The following is a 27,911-nucleotide window of genomic DNA, read 5'->3' as shown; positions in this document are numbered from 1 at the left end:
GAGAGTTCAAGGCCAGCCTATACCACATAGAGGGACTCTATCTCCAAAACCAGTGTAGACTAGCAGAAGAGAAAATCAACACATTTGGTATGAGCACTCAGTATAGTAGAAGTAGAGGAGTGAGCTAAAAGTTAAAAGGAAAATTTGCCTCAATTGAAAATACAATATACATACATGCATGCATACATACATACATATTGCATGTAAGGTATTTGAACCGTAAAATTAAAAACAAAATATTTAGAGTTCGGTGCATCTTTAATTGATCATTTTTCTCCCTTACATATGAATTCTTCCAAGAAATGGCTTTCAAATGGCATTCTGGACTCTAGTAGCTTGGGAGTGGTAGGGAGAAACTTGACTCAGTCCTACCTCCACTCCTAACTTAAGAAGGGCTCTCTCTGCCTGAGTGTCAAGCCGAGAGGGAAAGAATGAGGGACTGTTATTGCCCTGATGGACTTGTAGATATAACTGCTAAACACAGTGCTTGGGGATCAAGCCAGCTGCTTAATATCTTCATGCCCCAGAGCGCTCGTTTATATCGGAGAGACGAGAGTGCCACTGGTGCTGGATCTCATAAACAAGTTAGCCATGAGGAGTGCTGTGGGTGAGCCAATAGGAGGAAAACTCAGACCCACCTCTCTACTTTGAAACTGACTTTAGCTACATCAGTTCATTAGGTCTTGATGCAAGGTTTTGTTCGAAAGAAAGATTCTACTCACTGCCTTTAAAAGGTCTGAAAACCCCATTGATCATAAGTGCCATTTTCACAGGCATGGCGGTGATGCCTTTAATCTTTGCACTTGGGAGGCTGAGGCAGGAGAATTACGTGGGTTAAAGAGTGAGTATGGGGGCAAACTTGGTTACAGTGAGGCCTGCCTAAAAACAAAATAACACAAAATAAGTTATTTTGCAACTTAGGATGGTGTTTATCCATTTGTCCTTTGGTTCAAAGCCAAGTCTCTTCCCCCATTTTTCCTCCCATTAACCCTGAACTCAAGTGTTAAGGCCTCATTGCTCTCCCTTCCCCAGATCTGGATCCCTGTGGTACAGCGGGCTAATGAGATAAGGATGATGTCATTATAATTGCAGAAACTATTTCATGATGATCTTTTGTTTTTCTCTTGCTAACTTTCTAAAGGGAAAAGCACTTTATTAATTATCGCAGCACTTGCAGCCTTTTGGAGGTAGACTCCATAACTGCCATTAGCCACACTGGATGAAGCACTTGGGGATTAAAAGCGCTATGTAAATGTTTACACATGCTTATGACGTGGCCCCGGTTTCACACTGGGGTGGCAGAAACAGCCCAGATAGAAGCACGAAGCCCCAGAGAGGCAATGATTATTTTTACAAGGTATGAAATTGTCTTTTAATTTTAGCATAAAGATAGTCGCACTTCTGAAGAGTGTCATTCACAGCCATTAGATGGTATTTATGACTGTGTGAGAGAGTAACTCTACATTGAGGGTTAACTATTTTAAGAACTGGGGTGGAGTAGTTTTAGAGCATCTAGAACTTTTGACAATAAGAACAGCAACTCCCAAAAACAAGTTCTGTATTTTTCTCTCTGAGAACCTCTGTATTTTCAAGATAATTTCATATTCTCTCTCTGTCTCTCATTTTGCTTTATTTTTTATGAGTTCTAGCTAAGAGGCCCACCTCAGCCCCTTTCCCCAGGCTGCCCAGCTTAAGCAGAAAGGCATTACAGAATGCTCACTGAATTGCATCACAATACTCACTCCTTTTAGGGATGCCTTTGCTGGTGGAGTGGGTGCCTATTAGTCTTAAACCCCCTTCTTTTGTGGTGCTGTTAGGATTCAAACCCAGGACCTCACTTGTGCTAGTCCAGAGCTCTGCAGCTCTGGCACTGAGCTGCAGCTCTGGCACTGAGCTACACCCCAGCCTCTAAACTTGCTTTTCAGCAAAGATAAGAGAACAGTGTGAGGGCCTCCATCTGTTCTCTGTGCACAAGGGAGATTGCTTCCTTGGAGCTGATTCTCCATGTATGGCAATGATCTAAGACTTCTTTTTAAAATTAGAGTCAGAAAAGGGGGATTGACATAAAAGAAGGATTCACATAAAGCTTACACGGCTCATGGCTCTAACAAAAATGTTGACAGTTTGAGAGCCCCGACTGGATGATTTCAAGGTTGTCTGACTCCTGGATCCTGGGAGGACAGGTGACAGGAAGAAGAGGTCCTGCCATGACTGCTGAGAAGCATTAGCAAGAGCCAACATCCCCCAAACAACACAGAGCCCAAGTCCAGGAGGCAGTACTTGAGAAAGTAAGAATTTCATGTACATCCCTCACCCTGTCAGTACAGAAGGGTGAGCCAGAAACTAGGGACACCACAAGAAACTGTGTAGCTGGTTGTTCAGATGCTCACTGCAAAAGTATTTGCTTTTAGATGTGTGTGTGTGTGTGTGTCTGTGTGTGTGTTTGTGTGTATGTGTGATTTGTGTGTATGTATGCCCTGTGTGTGTTTGTCTGTGTGTGTGTGATTTGTGTGTATGTATGCTATTTGTATATGTGTGTTTGTGTGTGTGTTTGTGTGTGTGTGATTTGTGTGTGTGTATGCTGTGTGTGTGTGATTTATGTGTGTGTGTTTGTGTGTGTGTGTGATTTGTGTGTATGTATGCTGTGTGTGTGTGTGTGTGTGTGTGTGCGCGCGTGCGTTGCCACAGCATTTGTGTGGAGGTCAGAGGACAGCTTGCAAGACTCACTTCTCTCCTTACACCATAGGGGTTCTAGGAAACAAACAAAAGCTTGGCCAAAAGTAAAGTGCCCTTACCCACTGGTTTCAAATAGAGGACAAAAGGCACGGGTCGGTAGACACTGACATTTTCACTTCCTATTTAGAATGATTGTGAATTTTCCTCTTCTTGTTTAAATTTAATGAGAGACAAAAGAATGCGGTGGGGGGGGCAGTAGATGGAAAAACTGTAGGAAGTGGATGCCGGGAAACACAGTAAATTCGAGCTTGTTACAGCATGGCTCCAGATTTTTTTTTAAAAAACAAATCCTAGCAGTTTCAGCCTCCGTATCAGTGTCCCAAAGCCGAAGCAGGAGAGTGAAGAAGCAAGCAGCCTAACCAGTCTTCTGAAGGGAATATGAAAGGAAATCTCGGAGGCAGGCGAAGCCCCCCAAAGGAGGAGAAGGCTACAGCCCGCAGTAATCTGTAAATGATTGCTCCTAAAGTCTGGAAGCTTCAGGCTTGAGCTGTGTTTGTTCCAAAAGAAAGCCGAGGAGCACGGAGTTAATAAAGAGAGATTTAACTGAGAACTGTGGTTGGAATAAAGTGGGCTACAAAAAAGGTCAAATTTGATCAGTTGGAGCAGATTACAGGGGCTTTGAAGGGTGGTGTGGAGAGCTGGAACCAGTCTGGGAGGTAATAGAGCACGAGATTGATTCAGGGGGTGGAGAGAAGCCAGGACAAGCGCTTATCAGTCCTGGAAGGAGGAAGAGCCGCGCTGCTGGGCGCTGCAGCTTCAGCCTGAGCCCAGAAGCCGCCTCTGCCTGCGTCCCTGTCACCCTGTCCAGGCACCTCTGCTCTCCGATTTGCCTTCCTTCCGCAGCTCTCAGACAATGGTTTCCCTAATGTCTGACTTGGACTCCCTGAGAGGCTGGAAAGCATTAAGGTAGGCCTGCTTTCTCTCCCGAGCTATTTCAGTTCAAGGCCAGCTTCTGCCCACCCCCACCAGCTGAATAGAGCCTGGCTGTTCCCTGAAATGCCTGCCTTGGGGTTTTAAGTCAACACGACCTGAAGAATACTGTGTTCTGACACAGACACAACTTTTAAGCAGACAGGCAAGGGAGGCACATTGAAAGTGGTCGTCAGGGAGCAGAGCACATAAGCTTTCTGCAGGAGAGTTCAGTGTATGTCAATGCTGGCTCCCAATGCTAGCTAACTCAGAAATGAGTCCTCATACTTAATTATCGTTTCGGGAGGACCTGAAGGGATGAAATCAAATAAGGTGGACTTTCTGAGACTTTACACAGAAGAGCAAAGTTTTTTAAAAAAACAAAAAACAAAAACAAAAAATGCCCACACTTGAAAGATCCAAAGAAATGTGTGTTACTCTTGTGAATTCAACGCCCACCTCCACTCCCAGGTCAATTTTGGAAAAGTTGATCTATAACAAACTCAGCTGATCTCTCTCTCAACACTGGGACTGGGAAGTAGCTTAGATCCTGGGTTTGATCCAGAGCACTGTGTGGACCCAGCATGGCGGTGCATGTTGGTAACCTCTGTACTCAGAAAGTAGTCGCAGGAGTTCAAAGTCATCCTTGGCTGCAAAGTGAGTTTAAAGCCAGACTGAAACCCTATCTCAAAAATAAATAGATGGTTAATGAAAATGTAGAAAGTGACCTCCACCCTCGTCACACCAAAACTTAGAACCTAAGCTAAAAATGGGCAAGTTCATGTGTCATCCCTGCTTGAGTCTGGCCCTTTGGTGGGATCCATGGCGAATTGGTGGGTTTAACTTAACTGTAAGTGATACTTCCAAGGGAAAACATTTGGGACAGATTCTAAAAATGTTAAATTCAGAGGTGTTTTTATTATTGAAAGTGGCTCCACTCAGTTTTCATGTTTTTCTGAATACCTTCTCCAAAACTTGGTTTTGTCAGAGGTAGACCAGAAGCCAAGCACACAATATAGATGACTAGAAGTATACCCGTGACTGGGGACCTGCCTACTGACGTTTGCCTTGTGTTATCTGACTTTTTGTTTCCCTCTCGTGAATTCCTCTGGTTTTGTTACTTTTAAAACTGTATTTACAGACAAGAATAAATAAAAATAAGCTGATACTCATTTTCTTTCTCCACCTTTACATCATCACTTCTTTTTTCCTATCTGTTTATTTTCTTCATTGTGTGAGATGGGGGAAGGCAGTGAGTGGCAGATGCCATAGCCCACATGTGTCAATCAGAGCATGTCTTGTATGGAGACAGTTTTCCAACTTTACATGGAATCTGGGTATCAAGGCCAGTTTGCCAGACTTAGCGTTTTGCCCTCTAGTCCTGAATCTTACATTCTAGAACTTTCTGTTTATACAAATTGCACATCATATAATATATACTATTTCATATTCTTTTTCCAATTATAACGTATCCATGTCTGGCCACCAATCATCACTGTGGCTTTAATGGCCAAGTGCAGCACTGTTCTATGATGCTCACCGATTGCCAAGTTATCTTGTTTGTTTAATATTTATATTATTTCCAGGCCTTGGCTTGTATTGACAACAACATGGTGAACATCTTTACATGTGTAGCTTTTTAATTTTATTAAGTAAATTCCAGGATTTCTCAATGAAAAGGTTCACTTTATGGGTCTTTTGGTTACTTTTTTTGTTTGTATGGTTGATTTTAATTTTAAAAAATTATATCTATTTCTTTATTTGCATTTGTATGTGTATGCATGTGTGTGTGTGAGAGAGAGAGAGGGGGGGGGAGAGGAGTCACAGTGTATTTATATGGAGAGCAGAAGACAGCTTGCAAGAATTGGTTCTCTCCTTGTACCATGTGGTTTCTGGGATCAAACTCAGGTCCTTCAGACCTGTCAGTGAGTGCCCTTACTTACTGAGCCATCTCACTGGCCCCTTGAACTTTGTTTTTAATTGGGATGCAGCAGAGCATTTCTGTTAATCTTCTCATGGCATAGATGCTGGAATAAGTTTCATTTGCCTTTTCTTTCCCTGAAAACTAGCCTATTTCTAAAACTGGAAGGTATCTTAAGAGTGCTTTCAAAAAATTCTTTTTGGGTGATTGACTTAATATTGCTGCATAAGTAGATAGGGAAGGCACTGGCTTTAGAAATGTGTGTGGCTATGATGACATACTTTGCAAATTCAATCTTTCAAAGGCCTTGTAAAATAATGTTCCCTTCTTAACCTATTTCAAATGCTGGGGATGTTGCCTACCTTGTCAATGTGTCCCTGATATAAGTGAAATGTATTTAGTGGTTAGAGTAAGTGAAGCTGCAAAGATCTGCACATTCGAAAAATAAATATTTTTACGTGGATGCCTGACTCCAGTGAGTTAACTCTATACACACCTCTTGGCAGGTGATGCACTAACTATGTAGAGTCCTTTTCCAAGGTGAGAAATTATAAAGTGGTTGGATATATTTATTTCATTTACATTTCCAAGTTTCTTACTGTAAAGCATACTTTGGGCTAATCAGGGGAGATGTATATGTATGTGTTCATGTGTGAGGGTGTACATGCATATGCAAGTAACTGTGTATATGTTTGTTATGTGCATGTAGAGACCCAAGGAAAGCTTAGGGTGTCGTTCTTCAGGTGATGTTCACCTTTTGTTTTTTTGTTTTTTGTTTTTGTTTTTGTTTTTTTTTTGAGACACGATGTCTCATTGTCATGGACTTGCTGATGAGGCTGGGGTGGCTAGTCAGTAAGGCCCATGGACCTACCTTTCTCTACCTTCTCTGCAGTAGGAATAAGTACATCACCATACCAGGCCTTTCCCTAACTTAACTGGGATGTATTCATTATATTTCTGTTGCTGTGATCAATATCCTAGCAAAGTAACTTAAGGGGGAAATGTTTTAGTTTGACTTGTAGTTCCAGAAGGACAGAGTCTAGCATGATGATAAAGGCATAGCAACCATCAGAGAAAGCCTGGGAGCAGGAGCAGGAATTTGGTTGATCACATTTTACCTGGATACAGGAAGCAGTGTTAGAGCTTAGGAAATGGATTGAGGCTATAAAAGCCTCAAAACCCACTCCCATAGATGCTTCCTCCATCAAGACTCAACCTCTTAAAGGTTCCATAACCTCAAACAGTGCCACCAAGTAGGGTTTGAGTGTTCAAATACCTGAGCCCCCTATGGGGGCCATTGGCTCATCCAAACTACCACACATAGGTTCTGGGGATCAAATTCGGGTCCTCAGGATGAAACAGCCAGCACTTCCCTGACTGAACTCCTGCTCCAAACCCCCTATTTTGATTCACTGACCTGTTTACTCATCTATAGCAATTCTCTGTTTATAATGTTTAGGAGACAGAAGCACAAGGTGGGAGCTCCAATGCTAGTCTCGGTGGTCTGTAGTAAGAGCTTTGTCAACAGAAGCTTTAAAAACCCACAGAGACTGGGTACAAGATCCCATTCCAGCAGAGAAAAGAGCAGTTTCTGCCTTTGCCAAGCATCAGTTGAGTAGAGCCTATCCTCTTGGCATCGCTAGCATATCAGAAAGCAGAAAGGTATTCAGGTATTTGGGTAGGAGTGTGGTCCAGAGTCCTGCTGCAGCTGCTGCTCCTAGAAAGTGATTGCAAGAGATGATTGTTAAATGTGTGTGTCACAGATGAGTGTTGTAATATAGGACCTTAAAATGAAAGATTGCTTACATATGTCTCCAACAAACTTTTGGTGACTAACAAACCATTGTTGCAGGGCACAGCTCTGGGCCATGAATCCCTCTACAGAATTTGATAGCTATAATACTCCATCCTAAGGCCTTGTTTGTCACATGGCAAAATCAAGAGTGAGGGTGGTGCTGTCAGCTGTTTTCACTTCTCTCTACCCAAAGGACACAAAAGAAACACACTTCTGCCCAAAGACGCACCAACTGGTGACCCTGAGACTCCCTTTGTCCTCTGGGAAAGCACAGACTCTACAACTTCACACACACACACACACACACACAAATGAAAATTACAAAACCAAGAAAAAGATTCTCTCTACCCAGAAGTAGAAAAAAATTATATAGTAGGACTATACATAAGAAAAAGAAAAACAAGCCGGGCGGTGGTGGCGCAAGCCTTTAATCCCAGTACTCAGGAGGTAGAGGCAGGCGGATCTCTGTGAGTTCGAGGCCAGGCTGGACCGACAGCCTCCAAAACAATACAGAGAAACCCTGTCTCATAAAAACCAAAAAAAAAAAAGAAAAGAAAAAGAAAAAGAAAATCAACTAACCTGGCAACAGTTATGACTATTATAAGATTTATAGTTTGTGGGTATTGAAAAATAAAAAGAAGGATAATAGAAAAGGAAACTGAACATTGAAAAGAATACTAGACATGTGGCTTCTCTCCCGCTACCACACCCCTGTACTCTTCTGTCAGAGGGTCTTAAAAGAATTCTGTTTATTGTTCTCATTTCAAGAGGAGAGAAGTGAGAACCTGAGGTGAAGGGACAAGAAGTCACAGGCTCACTATTGGGCCAGGTTTTATACAATTCTCACTTACAACCTCTCACTGAGGGATTTTGTCTCTCACCTGCATTTCTGTCTCCATGTGTCCTCACATAATCTGAAACAGGTCAGCCTACGATTCTAAGCAGAGCCCATCATGGGCTTCACAGATGGCTGAAGCCGAACAGGCTGTAAACTCTCTCTAGTAGGGGCCCGGTGACCTCCTTTTCCTGCTCTAGTAGGTTTCTGCAGCACACCATCACCCATCCTTGTATTCAAACAAGGTAAATAGGGAGAATTTCCTAGTCCTTTGTCTTCACCCTTAATTTACATCCAATCACTTCCCAGATCCTGTGGACTTCTCCTCTTTTGGACCTCTCTTTGCCTAGTCTCTCTGCTTCAATTCTTTTCTTCTCCATCTGCCTTTGCACACAAGTGGGTAATACAAACATTCCCAAAGCCATCCATCAGACCCTGTTACTTTCCTAGAAGAAAAGCCAGTATCCTCCTCCTGCCCCATCTATCTGACAGGACTGGTGTCAACCTCTCCAGCTGCCTCTCTTTCCTCTTTCCCAGCTCTTCTTGCTGCGCCAACTCTGAACTTTGTCTTTCTCACACAACAGCCAAACTTACCTGGGCTTTAATGGCATTAGTTACTGACTCCCCTTACCTGAAATCTCTCCTTGGCTATCGGCAGGACAGTCATTTCAGTGAGGCCTCTCCCAACTCCCACCCTAAAGTCATCTAGAAGGCACTCTACAGTTTATCTCCCAAACAGGGATATTTTCAATATTCAACTATTTTTTATTGATAAAAATACTAATGTCTCATGTTTCAACCCATATTCTTATCATAGTACTGTCAAAGCCCTGCTGCTTTCATATGTATTTGATTAGTTGTTCTCTCTTCCTCCTTCAATAGAGTGTATAATTGTAGGTTTAATAGCTGTATATTCAGCGTCTAAAATATTCTCTTGCTGTTTTGAACAGACAGTGACTGAGTAAATCATGAATGAACTATATACTCTATATGGTCAGAGACTTGGTGTGTTTGCTGACACTCTTTTTCTTTGTTGCTTTGTGCTTTGATAATCAATAAAGGATGGATGGATAGATGGGTGGGTGGATGAGTGAGTGAGTGAGTGAGTGAGCGAGCGAAGGGTTCCCAATTCCAGCTTGTGGTAGTTCTGGAGCAGCCAGCAAAATATCTGATTTAATAACATGAAAATTTTCTGTGAGCCTGTCTGAAAGTCTAACAGGTCTGTTTATTGTTCAAATGGAATCTGTTCTTTCTAGACAAGCGAATGATCTGGGATAGAAGTTAACAAACTCTTCCTATAAATGGCCAGTAGTAAAAAGATTTCCTGGCTGTACAATTACTATCATGACTCAGCACTGCTATAGTGGCTATAGTGGTCATAATGGCCACTGGTAAAATGTAAACAAGATAGATTTATTGTGAGCCTACTTTATTTACAAAAAGTAGGGAATCAGGCTTGGTACATGATTCATCTATCATGTAGACTTAAAGATGTGACCAACAAAAAAACAGAAGTGGTTTGGACAGATAATTGTAGAGATTACTTCAAATCGAATATGGAAACATGAATTAATAAATTTTTCCCATTATTAGGGCAAATATTAAAAAGTCTGGGCAATGGTTCAACGGTCAGAGATGTTTGAAGTCACAAGCATTTATCTCACAAAGATGGTAATAGTCTGTAGAAAATGTAGTTTGCCACATCCCTTAAATATTTGGATGAGCCTGAAAGTTCTAGCAAAACAAGCTTCTCCCACTCCTTACTGGGTATGAGAGAAATTCCCATTAATGAGAACAGCACATGCCGATGGAAACACATACACCAGACCTTGACATGCATCTTTCTTTTTCACTGTCCTCTGTCTTGTACAGGATACATTTCCCTTATACGTGTCTGATAAACCTTCCAAGATAAATTCCAAATTTGTTTAGGAGAGCCTGCTGTGTGAGTTTTAGCACATCCATCTGGAGATGCTTTTCTGCTCATATTACAGGTTATCTTGAGAGGGTCTGTAGAAACTGAGTATCAGGGGGAGCGGGGGAAGAGATCTGCTGGCCATTTGATGACCAGGAATTCATCTCCTTTGAGGATATTACAGTGGTTTTCAGCGTTCCTTTTATACACTTCCTCATGTTGTGGTGACCCTGATCATAAAATTAGCTCATTGCTACCTCATAACTGTAATTTTGCGACTACTGTTATAAATTGTAATGTAAGTATCTGATACGTGGGTGACCCCAAAGGGCTCTTGACCCACACGTTGAAAACCAGTAGGAGAACTCTGTTCTTGCTCTATGCCAGGCATTATGCTAAGCAGCACCCCATTACACTCTCACAATATCTTTAGAAGGAGCCTCTGAAATGGGTATGGTATTATCACCTTTGAGGGACATAGTACACAGAGCAATTTAGTAACTTACCCTGAAGCACACAAATATTTTTGTTTCATGAGTCAGTTACAAATGCCATAGTGCAGAACTAAGTCGTTTACATAAGAGATGCCAGTCTTTTCTACTCTGCCTTTTATGTGTATCCAAACTTTTTTTTCAGCTGGATAAGAGGACTTAAAGCCAGCCTGCCCTGGATTGTGGTAAATAGCATGGGTATCTGTAGAGGAAACTGTACCCTGTTTTCCTTGGGTGGGAAATCTTAAGGGCACCGTGCATTAGATATTTGACTTGAATGTTATTAGATTTCTTTTGAGAAGTATTTGTTCTTGGGGTAGGGGGTGTCCTTCATTCTCTCAGTCAAGACCTAAAGCCCCAGCAACTGTTGGAAGTGGGGTGTCAAAAGGAAGGAGACTTGGGGGGTCAAGCTAAAGAGAGGAGTAGAGGAGGTAGTGACTTGAAAAATAAGCAGAGAAAGAGGCTGGGAACTTTCTGTATGATGAGAGGAATCAAGTAGAACAGAAGAGAGCTCATATGGGGGAAGAGAAACATAGTAATAACTCCATCTCTATCTGGGCTTAGGGAGTGGATCCTCACTGGAAACAAGTATCTAGGGAGGAAGGCCTTCAGCTCATACTGTTCCTGCAGGAAGCTGCCCCAGACTAACCCATCCTCCCAGCTTACACTCAGAATCCTGAGCATGAAATCTCTCTTACTGTGCTCCAAGAGACATTTGGATGCAGAGAAAGACTCATCACTGGAGACCCAGAAGAGCAAGCTCATGGTGGTGTGGCAGGGGTTTCGATGCACATTTCCACTTGTCCCGTCCAAGGGTCAAGCATTGTCAGATCCAGGCCTGAGGTCTCTCTGCTGAATGACTGTCAGTTATAAGTAAAACCAGACACAAATCAGATATGGACAGTTGTTGTGGGTGATCCTGCTCGGACACCCCTTAACAGAGAGGCTGAGAAGACCCAGAACCAACGACTCAGGCACTAGGAGTCAGTGAGTAGCAGAGCAGTCTGCAGACTCATTTGTTAAGGAAGTTAGGCCTGTCTTTACACCCCCTCCCCAGGTTCCCTTGGCTCAGGCGGCTGACTCTGCTGCCTTGTACTTTTCTCATCGGTATCTCTGGTCAGGTGCCTCCTTCAGCAGTCTCTGGGCATAGAGGCAGGCTTGGCTCAGTGAAGAAGTGCCTGCCACACAAGCTCATTCTGGCTGGCCTGGGCACCTGGACAAGGTGACTGAGGCTTGGGTAAGCTGGCTGGCAGTTTCTCCTACAGACAGTTTTTATGCAGCAGTCTGCTCTTGCAATACAGAAGGGTACCCATAAATCCAGCATCAACTGTACTTTGACTTCTAGAGGACTGAGCATTTACAGAAAAGTGATGGAGTTATGTGTGGGGCTGGTGATTAGGGCCTCAGAAACTCAGGAGCTTGGAAAATTACAAAGGGTTTGTCAGTATGAATGCACATCCCAGATCTGGCCAGCTGTGTCTCAGAGTAGAAAACTCTGGCTAGTCTCTCTTGGACACTAAGAGGAAGGATCCCTAAGTTTCCTAATCTCTGAATTTAAAAAAAGGTTTTCTGGGCTCTCAGGATTACTGGGTTATAAAAGAAACGCTCACCAAGCTATAGGCTCCCTGTGATCAGATAGTGGCTGGACCTCACCATGACTTTTGTATGCTGTTTAAGCTTTCTCAAGCAGTAAGGTTAACAGGAGCTAAGTCGCCCCAGAAATGTGGTCTTAAACTATTAGAAACCACATAAGAATTCAAGTCTTTTGGTGGGGGGTAAAGAGTAGACAACATGGCTGGAAGTGAATCCCTTGTTTTTATCAGCGGCAGTGGAGCGAGTGAACAAGGAAGGCTCAGCAGAGAGTCTGTCGGAGAATGCCTTTCACCAGGTAACTAGAAAGCATAACGCCTGCCTCCGCCTCTTCTCCCCAGACACTGTTTTAGGCAGGATGTCCCAGATTCTAAGAATCACCTGCTGTAGAATAATTGTGTGCATACTTCTCTCTGTCATCATGTACTTACCTCACATCTTAGTTTTAGTGGACTTAAGGTAGAAGGGATCTCAGAGATAAATGACTCACTTCTTTAAGTACGGTGTTAGGGGGATGCCCTCCATGTCACCAAACCACATAATTTACAAAGACAGAAAATATGTCTTGAGTCATTACTACATCCCTAGCATATCCTGAGCCTGTTCTTGGAAACTAGGCTTGGCGTCATCTGATTTTGCCTGAGATCTTCTCATTAAGCACCATGCCCAACCATAAGATTCTCTTTCTGTAGCTGAATCTACATCTTGATCCCTCAAGGCTGATGATATGCAATTCTTGAGTTGTCTTTTTGTCTACCTGCATGTTAAAATCTTTACTTATTGTGTGCATACTCATATATGTACTGTGTGTGTGTGTGTGTGTGTGTGTATCTCACAGTACATGTGTAGAGCAAAGGAAAACTTTTCAGAGTTAGTTCTCTTTTTCCACTATTTGGATTCCAAGGATCAAACTCGGGTCATCAGGCTTGCTTACTGCAAGGGCTTTCCCTGGCTGAGCCACTTTATCCGACCTACCTGCATTCCTTGTGTCACGGCTGCCATATTTTTTCTAAGCCAATATGTGGATGGATACCCACACATTCCTCATTTCTGAAGTGAGAAATTGAATCAGATTGTAACTAACAATCCCCCATCTATAAAATCGTGTGATCAATGTTGGATAGAACAGAAGTCTTCCCCCTGGATCATGAATCCCACGTCTGAGTGATACTGTGAATCCATTTCCTACACATTCGAGTTTTCTCCCAGCAAAGCAATTCTCTTCCTATTGATCCTCATTTTCTTTCAAGGCCCTTTTATTCCCAATCCTTCTGTAGAGCTGTTGGACTGAACTACAAATCTGTTTTTGGATGTTCCTTGTCTGAAGTAGTGGTCTAATGTAAATCAGCTGTTGTAGGGAAGAGTTGTGCTGACACTCGCTGACATTAGCAATCATGTGACTAGTCCTGCGGGGAAGAATATCCCAATCAATCCAGGTTGCAGGTGTTCTCTTAACCATGGGTATAGAACTCCATTTTGTGGTTTGCGTGGTGCTACTTTTTCATTCTTATAGAGACACAAATGTCAGAGCCAGAAAGAATTGCTAGAGGCCCATGGAAGTGGTGCTAAACTCTTTCCTTCTATTTCCTGGTGAGCTAAGTGAGAGACTTTGTGAAGTGGAAAGATGCTGTCCTTGTTTAAATTTCTGATTTGTAAGCGATACTCAGTGATGCTGCTGAGCCTTTGTACAGAAGTTCCCTAACACCATTATCATTGTCGTGCTTGAATGGAACATGCATTGTTAAGTTCCCTGAAGCTGGGCTTCGTTTCTTCTCTGTGACGTCACAGTGATTGAGAGGGTTGGTTCTATCATGATTCCTGAGTGTAAATTTCCTACAGAATCATATTCAGGTCATCTTCTTGCCTCCCAATTTCCTCAATACTTGGTTATCACTCACTAAGTGATGATATTCAGATATCTATGAGAATTTAATAGTTTTTATAAAATTTCTTTATTCTTCAACATTATAGATATTGAAACACCCTGTCCCCCATTTGCAGGCCCACTGTCATGGGTATTTCCTCACTTACAAATTATAAAACAAATGCAGTTCTTTTAATGCAGAATGCATTACTACTTTCACTATGAAAAGATATATCCAACAGAAACAACTCCAAAGGAGGTATTATTTGTTTTGGCTTATAGTTTCAGAGATGCCACTCTGTCTCGGTGGCAGTAAGAGCAATTCAAATCTTGAAGACCAGGAATCAGAGAAAGGAAGACAGGAAGGGGTCGGGGATAAGATGTCACTCAAGGACTCTCTCCACATGACCTACTTCTTCCAGCTAGACCCCACTCCTCCAAATTTCCAGAATGTCCCTCAAATAACCCTGCCTTCTGGGGACTTAGGCTTTAGTGTATGAGTCTGTGGGGGACATTTCATATTTATACCATGACACAGTGATGCACGATATCTAGTGCTGTAAATTCTTGGGGAACCCAGGAATAGTTCAGTCCAGGTGTAGACTACAATTTTCTGGAATGGTGAAGGATGTCAAAATCACAATAGTTTCCTTTGGTTTCTCAACTGGAGGTTAAAAAAAATATTTCCTGGGTGGTGTCAGTGAAAGCACAGTACTCTGTGTCACTTATTCAACTTCCTGTACTACTGGATAAGAATGCGGTCATAGGGACCTTCCAGGCTTGAGAGAAACAGTGACAAGCAAGCAAAGCAATCGCTTATAATCAGCCTATTTCTGCTTCCTCATCCCAGCGTATATCAATCTAATGAGCTGTACTGAATTATATGAGGCACTTAATTTTTCTAATGTCTATGGTCCAAAACCATGTCGGACTATGAAGTTTTCCCTGCTAACACTATAGAGAGAAGAATCAGTGAGTCTCTGAGAGGAAAGAATGAAGCCTTCATCTATTATAAATGTATCAGCTTTGGGTAACTAGCGCAGAGTAGTTCAGCCCTGTCTTACATGTCTAAAACAAGGGTCTGCAATCTTGTTTTGTCAAGATGCCATTGAGCACATGCTGACCACGCTAACTATTCAGTCAGTTACTACTACAGTCATCCTTGGTATTCATAGGTCAATTCCAGAACCAAGTCCTTCAACCTGAAATCCAAAAGTCTACAGTTGCTTAGATCCCTTCAAAAGAAAATAATAATAAATGCCTAAGGATGTGGTTCAAGCAATACAGTGTTTTCCTGGAAGTGTTTCCTTCCTGTTTGCAGAAAGTCATGGGTTATCCCTAGCATTGCATAAGCCAGGAGAGGTAGCACAAGGTTCTAATTGCCACACTTCAGAATTTGAAGCAGGAAGATCAGGAGATCAGGGTCGTCCTCCCATATAAAGGGAGTTCAAATCCAGGATGGGTTCTAAGAAACCCTGTCCCAAAAGAAATAAAACAACAAAAGAAGCATACTATTTTCATACATCTATTCATATTCTTATACTTTAAATCCTTCCTAAGTTACTTATTATACCTAATGAAACATAAATACTGTATAAATAGTTATGCTATATCTCAAAGAATGTTTTGTATATAAATTCAGTACAGGCCTATTTTTCCCTTTATTTTCAATTTATTATTGGTTGGACAAACAGATGTGAGACCCTTGAAAACGGACAGCCAACTGTACTCACCTCTAGCGTTATTGTGAAAAGCAGCTCCCTCATGAAAACTGAGGGTGCATGACTCTAAAGTAGAGTCTACACTGATAAAACGATTTACAAAAGCAGACAGCAGTCTGAATTTTTCCTCAGATCACAGTTTGCCATCACCTGGGTTAGTTAATGGACACCATATGTTCCAGTGAGTTCTAGACCTTTCAGTCTGTAGAGAATGGGAGCCAGGGAGAGCAACCAGAGAGAGCAAGTTTCCCACACTGTTATGGGTTGAGCTAGCTTAGACTGACCTGGATCATAGACAGGGGAAGAAGACAGAGCATACAAACAAGGATTAGGGTGAGAAGAAGAAAGCATGAGGGGATAAAGAGCTTGGGTGGGAAGGATCTTTCACAGACCTGAGATCACCTCTCATTTTGGCTACAAAGAGCAGAACATGCACCTCATGCAAGCTCAGCATTTGCCTTCAATAAAACAAAAAAAAATGCCCTTTGTAGTGGCCTGGAATCCTATCAGTTCATAGCCAGAGCCTATCCCTTTACAGAAGATGATCATAATATGAGACCAAGGGAGGGGGAAAAGGAGAGGAGAATCCTTGAAAATCCTTCCCTAGAAAGGTTCTGAACATCTGTGGAGGGAAGACATTTGTGAAAATGTTAAGTTCTAACCCAACAAACATGTGACAAGAAAAACCTGTAGACTTGACTCTTGGTGCCTTGGGTTTGTGTCTTCATTCCCCCTCAAATTCCCCTGTGCCTTTTGATATGGCCATGCTTTTTCATTGAACAAAATGTGTCTCATTAATTTGTGGGCTGGGTGCTAGATTGAATGTAGACCAGGTCATGAGAAATAGAAACCTTTGGTGTCTCGGAGAAACCACCACTTCCTGGTGATTGATGGTGCCTCCTTGCCCCATCCATGATGGGCCATTCATCACAGACACTGCAGAGCAGAAGTGGAACTTGTGGAGAGATTTAGGGTTGAGAGCTGGCCCTGGGCCCAATGAGGTCACCTGATTTCCCTCATTTCCTCCTGGAGTCTGAGGCTTTCAGAGTTTGGCAGGTTATGACTTAACCCTAATCTAAATCAGTGTAATGGCACACCAGGGAGCTTATATTTTATGATTTTTGTCCAATTATGCAATGAGGAATGAGAGATGGGAACAGAAGAATTCAGAGATCAGAATGTGCCAAGACTTTCTGTATTCCCCTCTTAAGTTCTGCCTAGAAGACCTGAGTTAGGAAGGCAGGATGTGAGGTGAGGTGCCTCCTGGTTATGACAGTCCTCTGCACTCTTGGATCTTACTTAATAAATTGCCACTTCACAATAAATTGCCCATATATTACTGGATTGAAAGTGTCAGTTCACCTTGTCAAAGAACTAGAATTATGTGAGAATGGGGCTTCAAGAAGATCACTAGAGAAGGAAGTGGAATGAGACACAATTGTTTTTAGACATTTAACTTTATCGATGACTTTTTCCCAGTGGAAAGAGACGGTGCACAGCCCCTACCTTAGTATGGACTGGATTAGTATCCCTCTTAGTTTGCCGCCTTTGTCATTCTCTTTGCTTTTCTTCCCCCATCCTTGTGAAAAGGCAAATTTTGCATGGCAGGGAGACCCCATATGGTGGATGAGAGAAACTGAATAAAGAATAGCACTGCACTTGATGTGTGAGTGAGCACGTGTGTGCATGCGCACACATATTCCTGTGTGCACAGGAGCACATGTATGCACCTGTGTTGGGGGACAGAAATCTTATTTTGGTGTCTTCCTCAGTGGCTTCCCCACCTTATTTTTTTAGGCCAGTGTTACTCTCTTTTCTCTGGAATTCACCAATTAAGCTAATGCAGATGGCCAGCAAAACCAGAGAGCTCCCTGACTCTGCCTCCCCTCCCCAGCACTGAGACTATAAGCATGGGCCACCACACCCAGCCTTCCTTGTGGGTTCTGGGGATCAGAACTCATGACCTCATGCTTTCATGGCAAGCACTTTACCAGTGGAGCCATCTCTCCAACTTCAATATATGTTTAGGAAAGGAGGAAACCATCCTCATTCTCATGTTTGAAGGAGACATGCAGGTATTTGAGGAAAATAGCTCCTGAAACTTTAGCTCTGTTGCATTCCAACCTAGTAACTGAGTTGGAGAATCAGATTTCTGTTGCTTCCCATACTAGTATTCTGCTGTCCTCCCATGGCTCATTATAGCACACAAAGGTGGTTTTCCATCTATTGAACCTGTCTTAGGCAAAGCCCTTAGAACAGGGCTACTCTGTTGTGTGTCTGAATCTAGCTTTTAAGCTGTCTGCAATCAGGCAGAACTCTCCAGAGGGTGAAGCTATATTAAGCTTTAATTCTCTAGTTAATTTTTTTGTAGCCGTAAAAATTAGCTTCCTTGTCTTTTGCTTATTTCCTGCAGATTTCCACTCAGTAAATCAGCAGACCCAAAGCTCTCTCTCTCCCTAACCCTGTTAGTTAGATAGGGAAAAAAAACAAATGGTTGCATAGAAACTTCCAACACCCAACAAAGCCCAAAAAGAAAGAGAAAAGATTACGATCCTCAAGTCTGTGTCACAGAGTTTGGGTCTTTTGCCCTTAAGCTGGCCTCCGCCCTCTTTCTTAGTTTTTGGCAGACAGTCTTGTGGATATGAATAGTAAGTGTTAACTCATAGTCTCTCACATAGGTATTCTACTTTCACTGAATATGCAAGTGTGCATGCACTACACTGCAATCTCCAACCCACAACATAAAAATTTAAATCACATCTCCCACAATCAGTTTCTGCAGTTTTTACCACTGGTACATACAGAAACCTTGTTAATGAGAGTTCATGTCGGAGCAAACAAGTATGTTCTAGAAGGTCGCACAGGGTACCCTAATGTCCCATAAATCCATCCATTTATATCTGATCTCTAACAAATAAATAATCAGTGATAAATTTAGTGAGTCCTGAGTTCTCGGGTAATTCTGAAACCTGCCCCTCTGCTTCTGACTTTAAATAAACCTCATTTTCGAAATAATATTTGCCAAAACCCCAGTCTACCTGATTATAGCAATCAAGATGTTTTGGGTATATTGAATGTATTTTGAAAATGCATGGTTTAATTATGACATTTTCTGTGTCCCTTTCCTATAATTATTCTTCTCCACATTATGCACATCCTGAATAGCCAAAGAGCTATCTGCAAGAGGAAAAAATGAATAAGTGGGAAATTAAATGCCCAGTTAACTAGAGACATGGTTCTGTGCAGATATGGAAAACAAGTCATATCTTAAAAATACAGTCCACTCTTCTTGAAGGGCCTTGGATAAACAAACTTAGTGTTACTCAAGCTGATCATATGCTCGTAATTTGCTGCCCAGTTTTTCCATTACGCTCTCCACAGGTGACTCCATATAGCAATTAAGTTTAGCATAGTCCAGATTCAGGTAATGGATTAAAGTTAAGCAGATATTCTTTTGAAAAGATAGCATGTAACCATGGACTGTGCTAGAGTTTTCAACACGAAAACTTTCATAAATGGAAGATAAAGCATGCTAATACACACTGCTCTGAGTCTTTTTTATGAAAAAATAGTTTGGGAGATATCACAGCAAATCAAGAGCTGTTGTATAAAGTCAGACAGGTGATTTGGAAACTGGAAACTGGACCCAAAAGTTTCCAGAGGACGCCAGTGCATATGCCAGGAGGTATGGAGCTGATGCTTGCTGTGGAATTCAAGAAAAGAGGGATGTACACATCCATGTGTATTAGACTGCCTTTGTTTTGAACTGACACACTTATGTAGTAAAATAATGAGTGAAGAGTGAACTGGCTTATTGTAATTTTGTTTCTGAAGCTGTACAGTACTTTGTGAGATATACCAAGATATTCAAATTTAAAATATTTTCTGTGTCTTCATAGATGTTTGAATTTAGACAAGCATTAAATCCTCTAAGTAGCCCACATTTCAGCCTCTCAGGGTACTGCTACCTTATAGATAATTTTTATAAGATTCCCCAGCATGTATACTCATGACCCCATTCAACAAACTGATGTGTTGTTCAGAGGTTAAACCCATTTGCTTCTAAAAACTAGTACTTCTGGTCATGTATGAGATTTCCTGTAGAGTAAATAAGATTGTATAGACAGCATCCATTTGGAAGTTCTTTGGAGGCACTAATTTTTGAGGGATAATCATAAGTCATGGGTTATTAAGTGCTAGTGAGATTCAAGAAGTGCCCTCAGTGACCCTCCCATCTGGCCTGCCAGCAGGAGGCAGCCACATGACTGGCAGGGACATATTGATCGCCTGGACCCTTAACAAACAGTATAAGACTCAAGAAAAATATCCAGAGGAAATTTCCCTAAGATGAGGTTCTGCTTCTGCTAAAGGTACTCTCCTGTACAGATTGGAGTCATGTGACCTCATTTGTAAGTTGCCTACTAGAAAACCTCTTTACTGGCATGGAATAGGGTCTAGCCTTATGTAGCTCCAACAATTTTGTGCTTCCTTCATTCTGAGGTGCTGTTAAGATGAACTTGCAGTGTGTGTGTATGTGTGTGTGTGTGTGTGTGTGTGTGTGTGTGTGTGTGTGTGTAGGGGTGTGATGCTGCTGTTCCTGTTATATCATTGAGTAGGCTAACTGGAGGACAGCCAGAACACATATGAGGTGGAAGCTCAGATTTGAATGGACGTCTACCAGAGATACCATGGCATCTCTATCTGGCTGTTGATCCTGGTAAACCCTTAACATGCCTGTTCTTCTGTATCCTTATCTATAAAACGCAGAATATCTGCCCTGTACATCTCTGATAGCTATTGGTGATCCACATAAGGATAACATAAGCAGATGTAAATCTACCCCCACTTTTATTTCATTTTAGCTATATTTTTCTTTTTACGCAATTCAAGAAGCATGTGAGATATACATGTTTTTTAAAGGAGAACTTGAATTACCTAAGGTCAGAAACAGTTGAGAAGCCTGAAGAGGAGGTGACACAATCAATCTGACCCAAGAAAGTGCTAGACATGAATCTTCACAGAGGTCAGCAATTAAAAGGTTTGGCTAGCGTTACTAATGCAAGATTCTGGCAGTCATGCCCAGTGGCTGAACTTGAACTCCTGCTGAACTTGAGCTCTCCCTAGCATTGCCAGCTCTGACACCCTCTTCTCCCTGGGAAGCCGACTGAGCCCCTACTGCTTCTCTCCCACAGCCACTCTCTTTGTTCCCTGCCCTTATCCTGTGCTTAGCCTTAGTGTGGCCTCTGAATACCTTGACCTTTGACCCCCTGCGACAGCCTCCTCTAAGGTGTCTACCAGCTCTCCAGACTGGCGGTGGGGCTCACAGAAGTGTTGGGTTTTGCTGATGGGCTATTTTCTCCTCCAGTTTTGGATGCTCCTGCCAGCTCACATCCTCACTTGCCTCAGACTTTACCACTCCACAAAGTCCCTTATGTGACTGGGTAGTTCCTCCAGACATTTGAGACACATCCACGGTAACTCCTAGTTCCAGCCTCCCTGTTAAAACGTTTTAATCCACCCGACAATCTACCTAGACAAACAAACAAAAAGTAAAACTGTTCGTGCGTTAAGGCTGAGGACATAGCTCAGTTAGTGAAGTACCCGTGTTCCTTCCCCAGAGTGCATGTAAAAAATAGGTATCTGTGTGGTCAATTGTTTGTATTTGAAATCCCAGTGCTGAGACGGCAGCGACAGATCCCTGGAGTTTATTGTCTAGAGACACACACACATACACACACATGCACACACACACTGAGACACAAACACACACATATGCACATGCCCACGCACACTCCCCCCACCTCACAAAAGTATATACACTGAATTTATCTGAATACCTAGCCCTATTCTCAACTTTAACCAATAGCTTTCTTTACTTCTTGTTTTTCTACATTGAAAGCCAAACATACTCCTTTAGTCTGTTCTCATTCAGATGTTTATTGAGCATCTAGTGTACTGAGCTTTGTGCTAGAGATGAATATTCAGCGGTGGGAACAGACACAGCCCAAGCCTTCTGGAGTTAACTGTCTAATGTAATCAAGAGCATTAATGATATAACAAAAACACCAACTCACATCTGTGCTCAGAACGAGATAGAACACACAGTGCTGTGTGAACCATGTGCAGATGTCTGATCTAGTTAGGCAAGTTCACAGAGGAGTTCCAGAAGATTTGATACAAGGTTGGAACATTGTAGAAGTTAACTATCTAGAACAAGAACAAAGGACACATTCAAGGCCATTTTAAAGATTTTGCTCTCCTATCCTCAGAACAACAGAAACCCCCATGGTACTGTAAACACAAAAGCCACAGAGAAGTTTGCATTTCAAAAGTTCATCTTGACTCTGGGAGGACACATTTGAGGAGACAGTTGTGAATGTGGGAAAGACATTTGGGAGACTATTAAAGATGCTCAAGCCAGAAATGACATCATCTGGAAAAGGGAAACAGCAGTGGGATTGGAGATAAGTGGACAGAGTCAAATAATATTTAGAATTGCCAATCTTAGGTTATAGAGTAAGGGATATTGATAGGAGGCTGAGAAAAAGAGAGGCCAAATGTCACTCCTAGGTTTCTGGCGTAGTAGTGTCATTTGCTATTTAAATTAGATTTATTTTATTTAAAACTTTATTGTTTAAATTTTATTTTTATCCTATTTAAATTATTAAATTTATCCTACTTAATTATTGGAAGAAAAGCAGACTTGTCGTTTAATTTGGACAGTTCGGGTCTGAGCAACCTGTATTGTTCCTAAGAAGACTTCCCAAACTGCCGGTGGACTGTCGGGCTCTGCAGTTGTGAGATGACTGGAGGAGTCCAGGCACAACTCGCTTGGGTAGAGAAGATCCTTAAGCACACGCATTGTGTGAGTTTGGTTGGGGAAGGAGCGAGGATGACTGGCTTGAGACAGGAGGAGCATGGGGGCTGAGGCTGGAAAGCTGCCACTTGCTGGGGTTTACCACCTGTGCCTTGCCTCACGTGTTTAAAGGTCATTCGGTTCCTTCACCTGGGCCCTGGAAACACCCGAGAGTTGGGTCTTCTGGGCTCTCACTCCTATCTTAATTGTTTCTTTCCGAAGCCCTGGCACAGTCTACAAAGCTCACTGTCACCTTCCTTCCCAACCCTTGCACTTCCTGAAGTTGCTGCTGGGTGAACTTCAGAAAAAGACAAGTGTGGTCTCCCTCCCCTGCTTCCAAGTGTCTGGGGCTTCCTGTTGCTGACAGAATCGAGTGAAAGTTTCCCTGAGCTGGCACACAGGACTGCTGACAATGGGACTGAGCCCTCCCTTTCTGTTCTGTCACAACACCCTGGTTATGGTGTCCTGGCAGGCATCCCCGACCAGAGCTGCCTGCCTGTCCCGAAGCCTGTTTCCTCCCCAGCTGGAATGCAGTCAGGCTCTGAGGAAGGGGCTGCATCTCCCTCTCTTGATGTCCCTCAAGCCTTGAAGGAAAGCTGCCATTTAGGGAGCTTGCAGAAGAAGCTCTCCCTTCTCCAGGACAAATGTGACCACCAACCACTACCCCTCCCCGCCCCCATCTCCCCATCCCCCCCAACGTCAGAGGCATGCTTTTATATGCAAAATGACCTTGCTAAAGGAAGGGAGTTAAGGAAATCAGAAGGAATAAGAAGACAGGTGCAGTCATGTCATTTAAATCAATAGTCAAAGCCGTTTTGCCAGTTTCAGGTATGGTATTATGGTTACTCAAAATAAAATGCCCTCAAAACCTCATTGGATTAGATTCCACAGATTAATTATATGTGTTCAGCGAGGAAGAGTTCAAACTTGCTCTTCAAATGTGAAAAACCTCAGAGGAAAAGACGTCTGTTTAAGCAATTAAATATCTGTCCTTAGACAGGATTTTACTGATTTCCCCTAATTTAGATTCTTTGTTTACTTATGGACGGTGGGGGTGGGGTAGGCAGAGGGAGGGGGAGGAAGGGAGACATGAGAACACACAGAAGAACATGAACATATTTTATATAATTTCAAAAATCTAGTCATTTGAATTAAAGGAAAGTAAATTATTTGCTCGGTACGGATTTAATTTTTTCCTTTTTTTTTCTTTGATTCGAGAGTGGTTGACTGTCTTAACAGCTTGCCCAGTATTCTATGCATTCCAAAGAATTCACTTATTAAAAGAAAAATCTGTACTCTTCTGGGATTTGCACGTGTGAAATGTGTGTGGTCTTGTCCCCTCCCCATTCCCAACTAGATGCAGATAAATCTGAAATGAAAGCTTTAACTATTTACAGTTGTTCTAGTTTGGGGGTTATATGGAGGAGTGGGGGTTCTAAGGCGCTTGTGCTGTGAAGTCCAAGCTGTCTCTGAACTTGTATCCTCTTGCTTTGGCCACCCTAGTGCCAGGGTTATACACGTGAAATCACCATATCCCAATTCTTTTTTAATAAGTGCCTATATCTATGTGGATTCTTGAGAACTGGATATTTTCTTGCACTGAACAGAAAAGTCTCATAAAGGAGCATGGGTGACACGGAATGCATATGTAGGACTAGAGATGTAGCTCACAGTGGAACACTTGCCTAGCGCACACAACACTCTATGCTACAAAAACTCTGTGTGTGTGTGTGTGTGTGTGTGTGTGTGTGTGTGTGTGTGTGTAATGTATTTTCTTACAGGCAAGAAAATGAAGTGGCTGAGTTATGCTAAATGCATGTAAAATAATTTGTTATTGAAAAATATGAAATTAAAAATAGTAGAGATTTTAACATTGATAATGAACCTTTGAATTCTCTAGAAATATGATTCACCCATCATTTGAAGAATCATTGCATGCCAAGCCCAGTCCTAAAACCTTTTACATCTAGTATTTCATTTCATGTCTGTGACATCCCTATAAAGCAGTGCCATGATTATTCCCATTTTACATTCAAGCAAAACAAAGCACAGAGTTCACACAAGTATACACTGTTAGGATGCATGCTTAATAAGGACCTTCAACAAATTAATAACTACACTAAGCTGAAAAAAGTGTATCTAATTGTCAGTGTGACTAATAGAATTGAAATACACCTGAGGAATATAAATTCATTTCCCATCTCATTTCATTTGGAGTTTGTTCCTACTATACAAATAATCTTAGTTATTAAAGTAAGAGGTCTGATATATTAAAAATCTAAGTAGGACGCCAATGAAAGCATTTTGCTTTCTCTTCTAGTATGATGTACTATGACCGAACTACACTTTGACATGCTATCAATATTTATGTTTGCTTTTTTATTCTTTTGTCTAGCAAATAGCCTTCTAGAGTTTTCTGTTTGCCTCATAGTATTCATTGCATCTCAGTTTTATTCCAGAACATCCCCCAAATTCAAGTGTATATCCAGAACCTAATATCTTAAACCAAAACTCATGGGTAAAAACATTTGAAAATGGATGAGATCCCCATTATACCAGACTTCATTGCACATCTCGGATGTCACATGTCCAGAACCCCACATGACTTTCAGATTCTTATTATTTCAGTCTACAACTGGAGTGATAACATCAGTAATGTTGAGCCCAGCTTTAAAAAGAATGCAAATTGTAAACCCACTTTAAGTAACTTCCTCCTTAAGCTGTGTCAGAAATATTTAGTCTCCAATGCTGAACAGACTGTGAGCAAACTGTAGCCAAAGGAGGTCAGCTCAGATATGTGCCAGCACATCCAAGCTGCCAAAAAACATAAGAACATGTGTAGAACAATGAGTTGTAAGTTGAAGGTTTTAACTTTCATGAAAAGTTAACTTCCTTACATCCACTCACACCTCTTTTGTTCAGGAAGGAAAACGGAATGGGCATGAAATGGGGCCACCTCATGGAAATATTTATTCAAGCAGTGACCTTTCTGTTTGTTTCTGTTTCCTTGGACATGCTGTTTTAATAAGCGTTTGTGATTTTAATCCACATAGCATCTTACTATTTTCCAAAGATTCTTGGATACTCCTTGAGCTATTTCACAACTGGAAATAGGCGTTTACTTGGAGCTTGTTCTAGAAACATCCCCTGGGATTCCTCTATGTGAGTTGAGTAGAGTTTGTTGGGGGAAGAAGTCACTGTTGTTGTGGCAGTTTTATGAATTCAATGCTAGTATTAAAATGTCTTTATTCCAATAAATTTTTATAATAATAACCTAATACTTTCAGGGATGCTTAAGTTATCTCTGTGTTGCAGAACACAGAGATCAAACCCAGGGTCTTACACATGCTAGGTGAATGTCTACCACTACAGTTACGCTCCTTGCTCCTTCCTCAACTTTTCTATGCACACTATGAAATTTTCTATCATATTATCAGTGATGTAGAGATCTAGAGTGTGGTATCATTTTCTATCAGACAGCATCACAGCACAGAACAGTGAGTACTCCAGGCTGTGAGACCATCTACCAAGAAGATAAGTATTTATCTCCTCGGTCAGTTTCCTTACCTGCAAAATCATAAAAGTAGACAGGGGCAACTCTCATTTTCTCAGTTATGATTACATGATATTTATCAAACTCCCCAAAGAATTCCTGAAAAGGCACTTTATTCATACACAAATATTTTTTAAGGATAACGGCAAAGGGCTTACTATGTGCCAGGAGTCATACTATTGACCATCTTTTCAATAGCACTCAGTGTTGGGTCAGATGAAGAAGTTTCCATGCCAAACAGATGCCTGGGTAATCAACCTAAATTGAATTAGCTTCTAAAATGTTAATATGAGCCTTAATTTTGTATTAAAATGAAACAGCTTTTACCTTCACTAAATATATTTCACCTGAGTAAGGCCAAGTTGGTGTAAAAGAAAAATTATTAGTATTCCCAAAACCTGTTCATCAAGCTCTGGCTGTCCTTGGAAAAATGATTATTATTCATATTCAATAGGCAGATCAATGTTCTATATAAAAGAACATGGGGGTTTCTATACAGCTCTGTGTGACTAAGTCATTTGTGACCACTGTAGACATCAAATTACGCCCATTTCCAGGGCTCATGTTCTCAAATATGACATTCTATGACTACACTGTAGGGTTAGTTAAATAAAATACAAGACATTGAGATGTATTTTAATTTCATCAAAAGAACACATAAGTGAGTGGTAGTCTAACCTTAAATGTTGTCCAAACCATACCTGAGTTAAAAATGTTTATCTGAAATTCTAAATTAAGAGGACATCCTGTGCTCTTACCCAACATGTATGCTATGCCAAAGTTAATGACAGAATTTCATTCTCTGTGCCTCCAGTCAGGTACAGCTTCTAACAGCCCATTTAGTATAGATTCAACAATGAATTAACCCACTGTTGAAGTCAGACCCCTCATGGTCCTGTCACCTTTCAATAGCACCATCCTCTGGGAACCACACTTTTAACAACATGAACCCATTGGGAGAACCTTTCATGTTCAAACCATAAGACTGAGTGTATCTGTGCACAAGCTATGAATCTCACTTTTGCTGATGTAAATTATCTCTCCAAAATAGAATAAAACACATTCTTTCAGAAATGAATGGCTTTGGACTAGAGAAATGCAGATAAAAACCACAATTAGATGCTCTCTCACATGCATTAGGTTGGCTACTGTCAAAAAACAAACATAAAAATATATCGTGTTGATGAAGATAGGGAAACACTAAGATCCTGTTGACAAGAGCATAAAGCAGTGCAACAAATATGTAAATGTATGTGTGCATGCAACTGTATGTGTGGGGGGGTATGCCATAGTTTCTGCTTATAGTATACATATCATCCTGCCATAAGTCCATAGATTGATTATGTAAATTATTGACATAGTGCCTTGTTTACGAAATGATAGGTAAGTCTGCTTGTTCAGTACAGATGCAATTTTAAAAATAGTTTTGATTTCTATGTGATGGTTTGAATGAAAATGGTCCATAGGCTCAAATATTTGAATGCTTAGTCCCCAGGGAGTGGCACTCTTTGAAAGGATTAGAAGGCTTAAGAGATATGGCCTTGTTGGAGGAGCTGTGTCACTGGGAGTTGGCTTTGAGGTTTCAAAAGCCCAGGCCAGTCCCAGTCTCTCTCTCTCTCTCTCTCTCTCTCTCTCTCTCTCTCTCTCTCTCTCTCTCTCTCTCTCTCTCTCTCTCTCTCTCTCTCTCTCTCTCTCCCTCCTTCTCTCCTCCCCCGTCTCTCCCTT

General features: G+C 41.7%; 1 protein-coding gene across 5 annotated transcripts in view; it reads left to right on the top strand.

The window, feature by feature from the left end:
• The window catches only part of Celf2 (CUGBP Elav-like family member 2), an 826,625-nt gene that overhangs the window by 300,063 nt on the left and 498,651 nt on the right, over positions 1–27,911 (top strand). Inside the window, exon 1 of one of the 5 annotated variants that reach the window (XM_040756175.1) lies at positions 3,493–3,642. The exons of the other annotated variants lie outside the window; for them this stretch is intronic. Within the exon in view, the coding sequence (XP_040612109.1) occupies positions 3,590–3,642 (53 nt within the window). The 5' untranslated portion in view covers positions 3,493–3,589. Of the gene's footprint in view, positions 1–3,492; positions 3,643–27,911 lie in introns of those variants that run through there. 5 annotated transcript variants of the gene reach the window in all.

The sequence above is a fragment of the Mesocricetus auratus genome, unplaced genomic scaffold (genome assembly GCF_017639785.1).
Source record: "Mesocricetus auratus isolate SY011 unplaced genomic scaffold, BCM_Maur_2.0 Super-Scaffold_100013, whole genome shotgun sequence".
In the NCBI taxonomy this organism is placed as follows: Eukaryota; Metazoa; Chordata; class Mammalia; order Rodentia; family Cricetidae; genus Mesocricetus; species Mesocricetus auratus.
The sequence above is the reverse complement of the archived record's forward strand: the minus strand, read 5'-3'. Positions and strand labels throughout refer to the sequence as shown.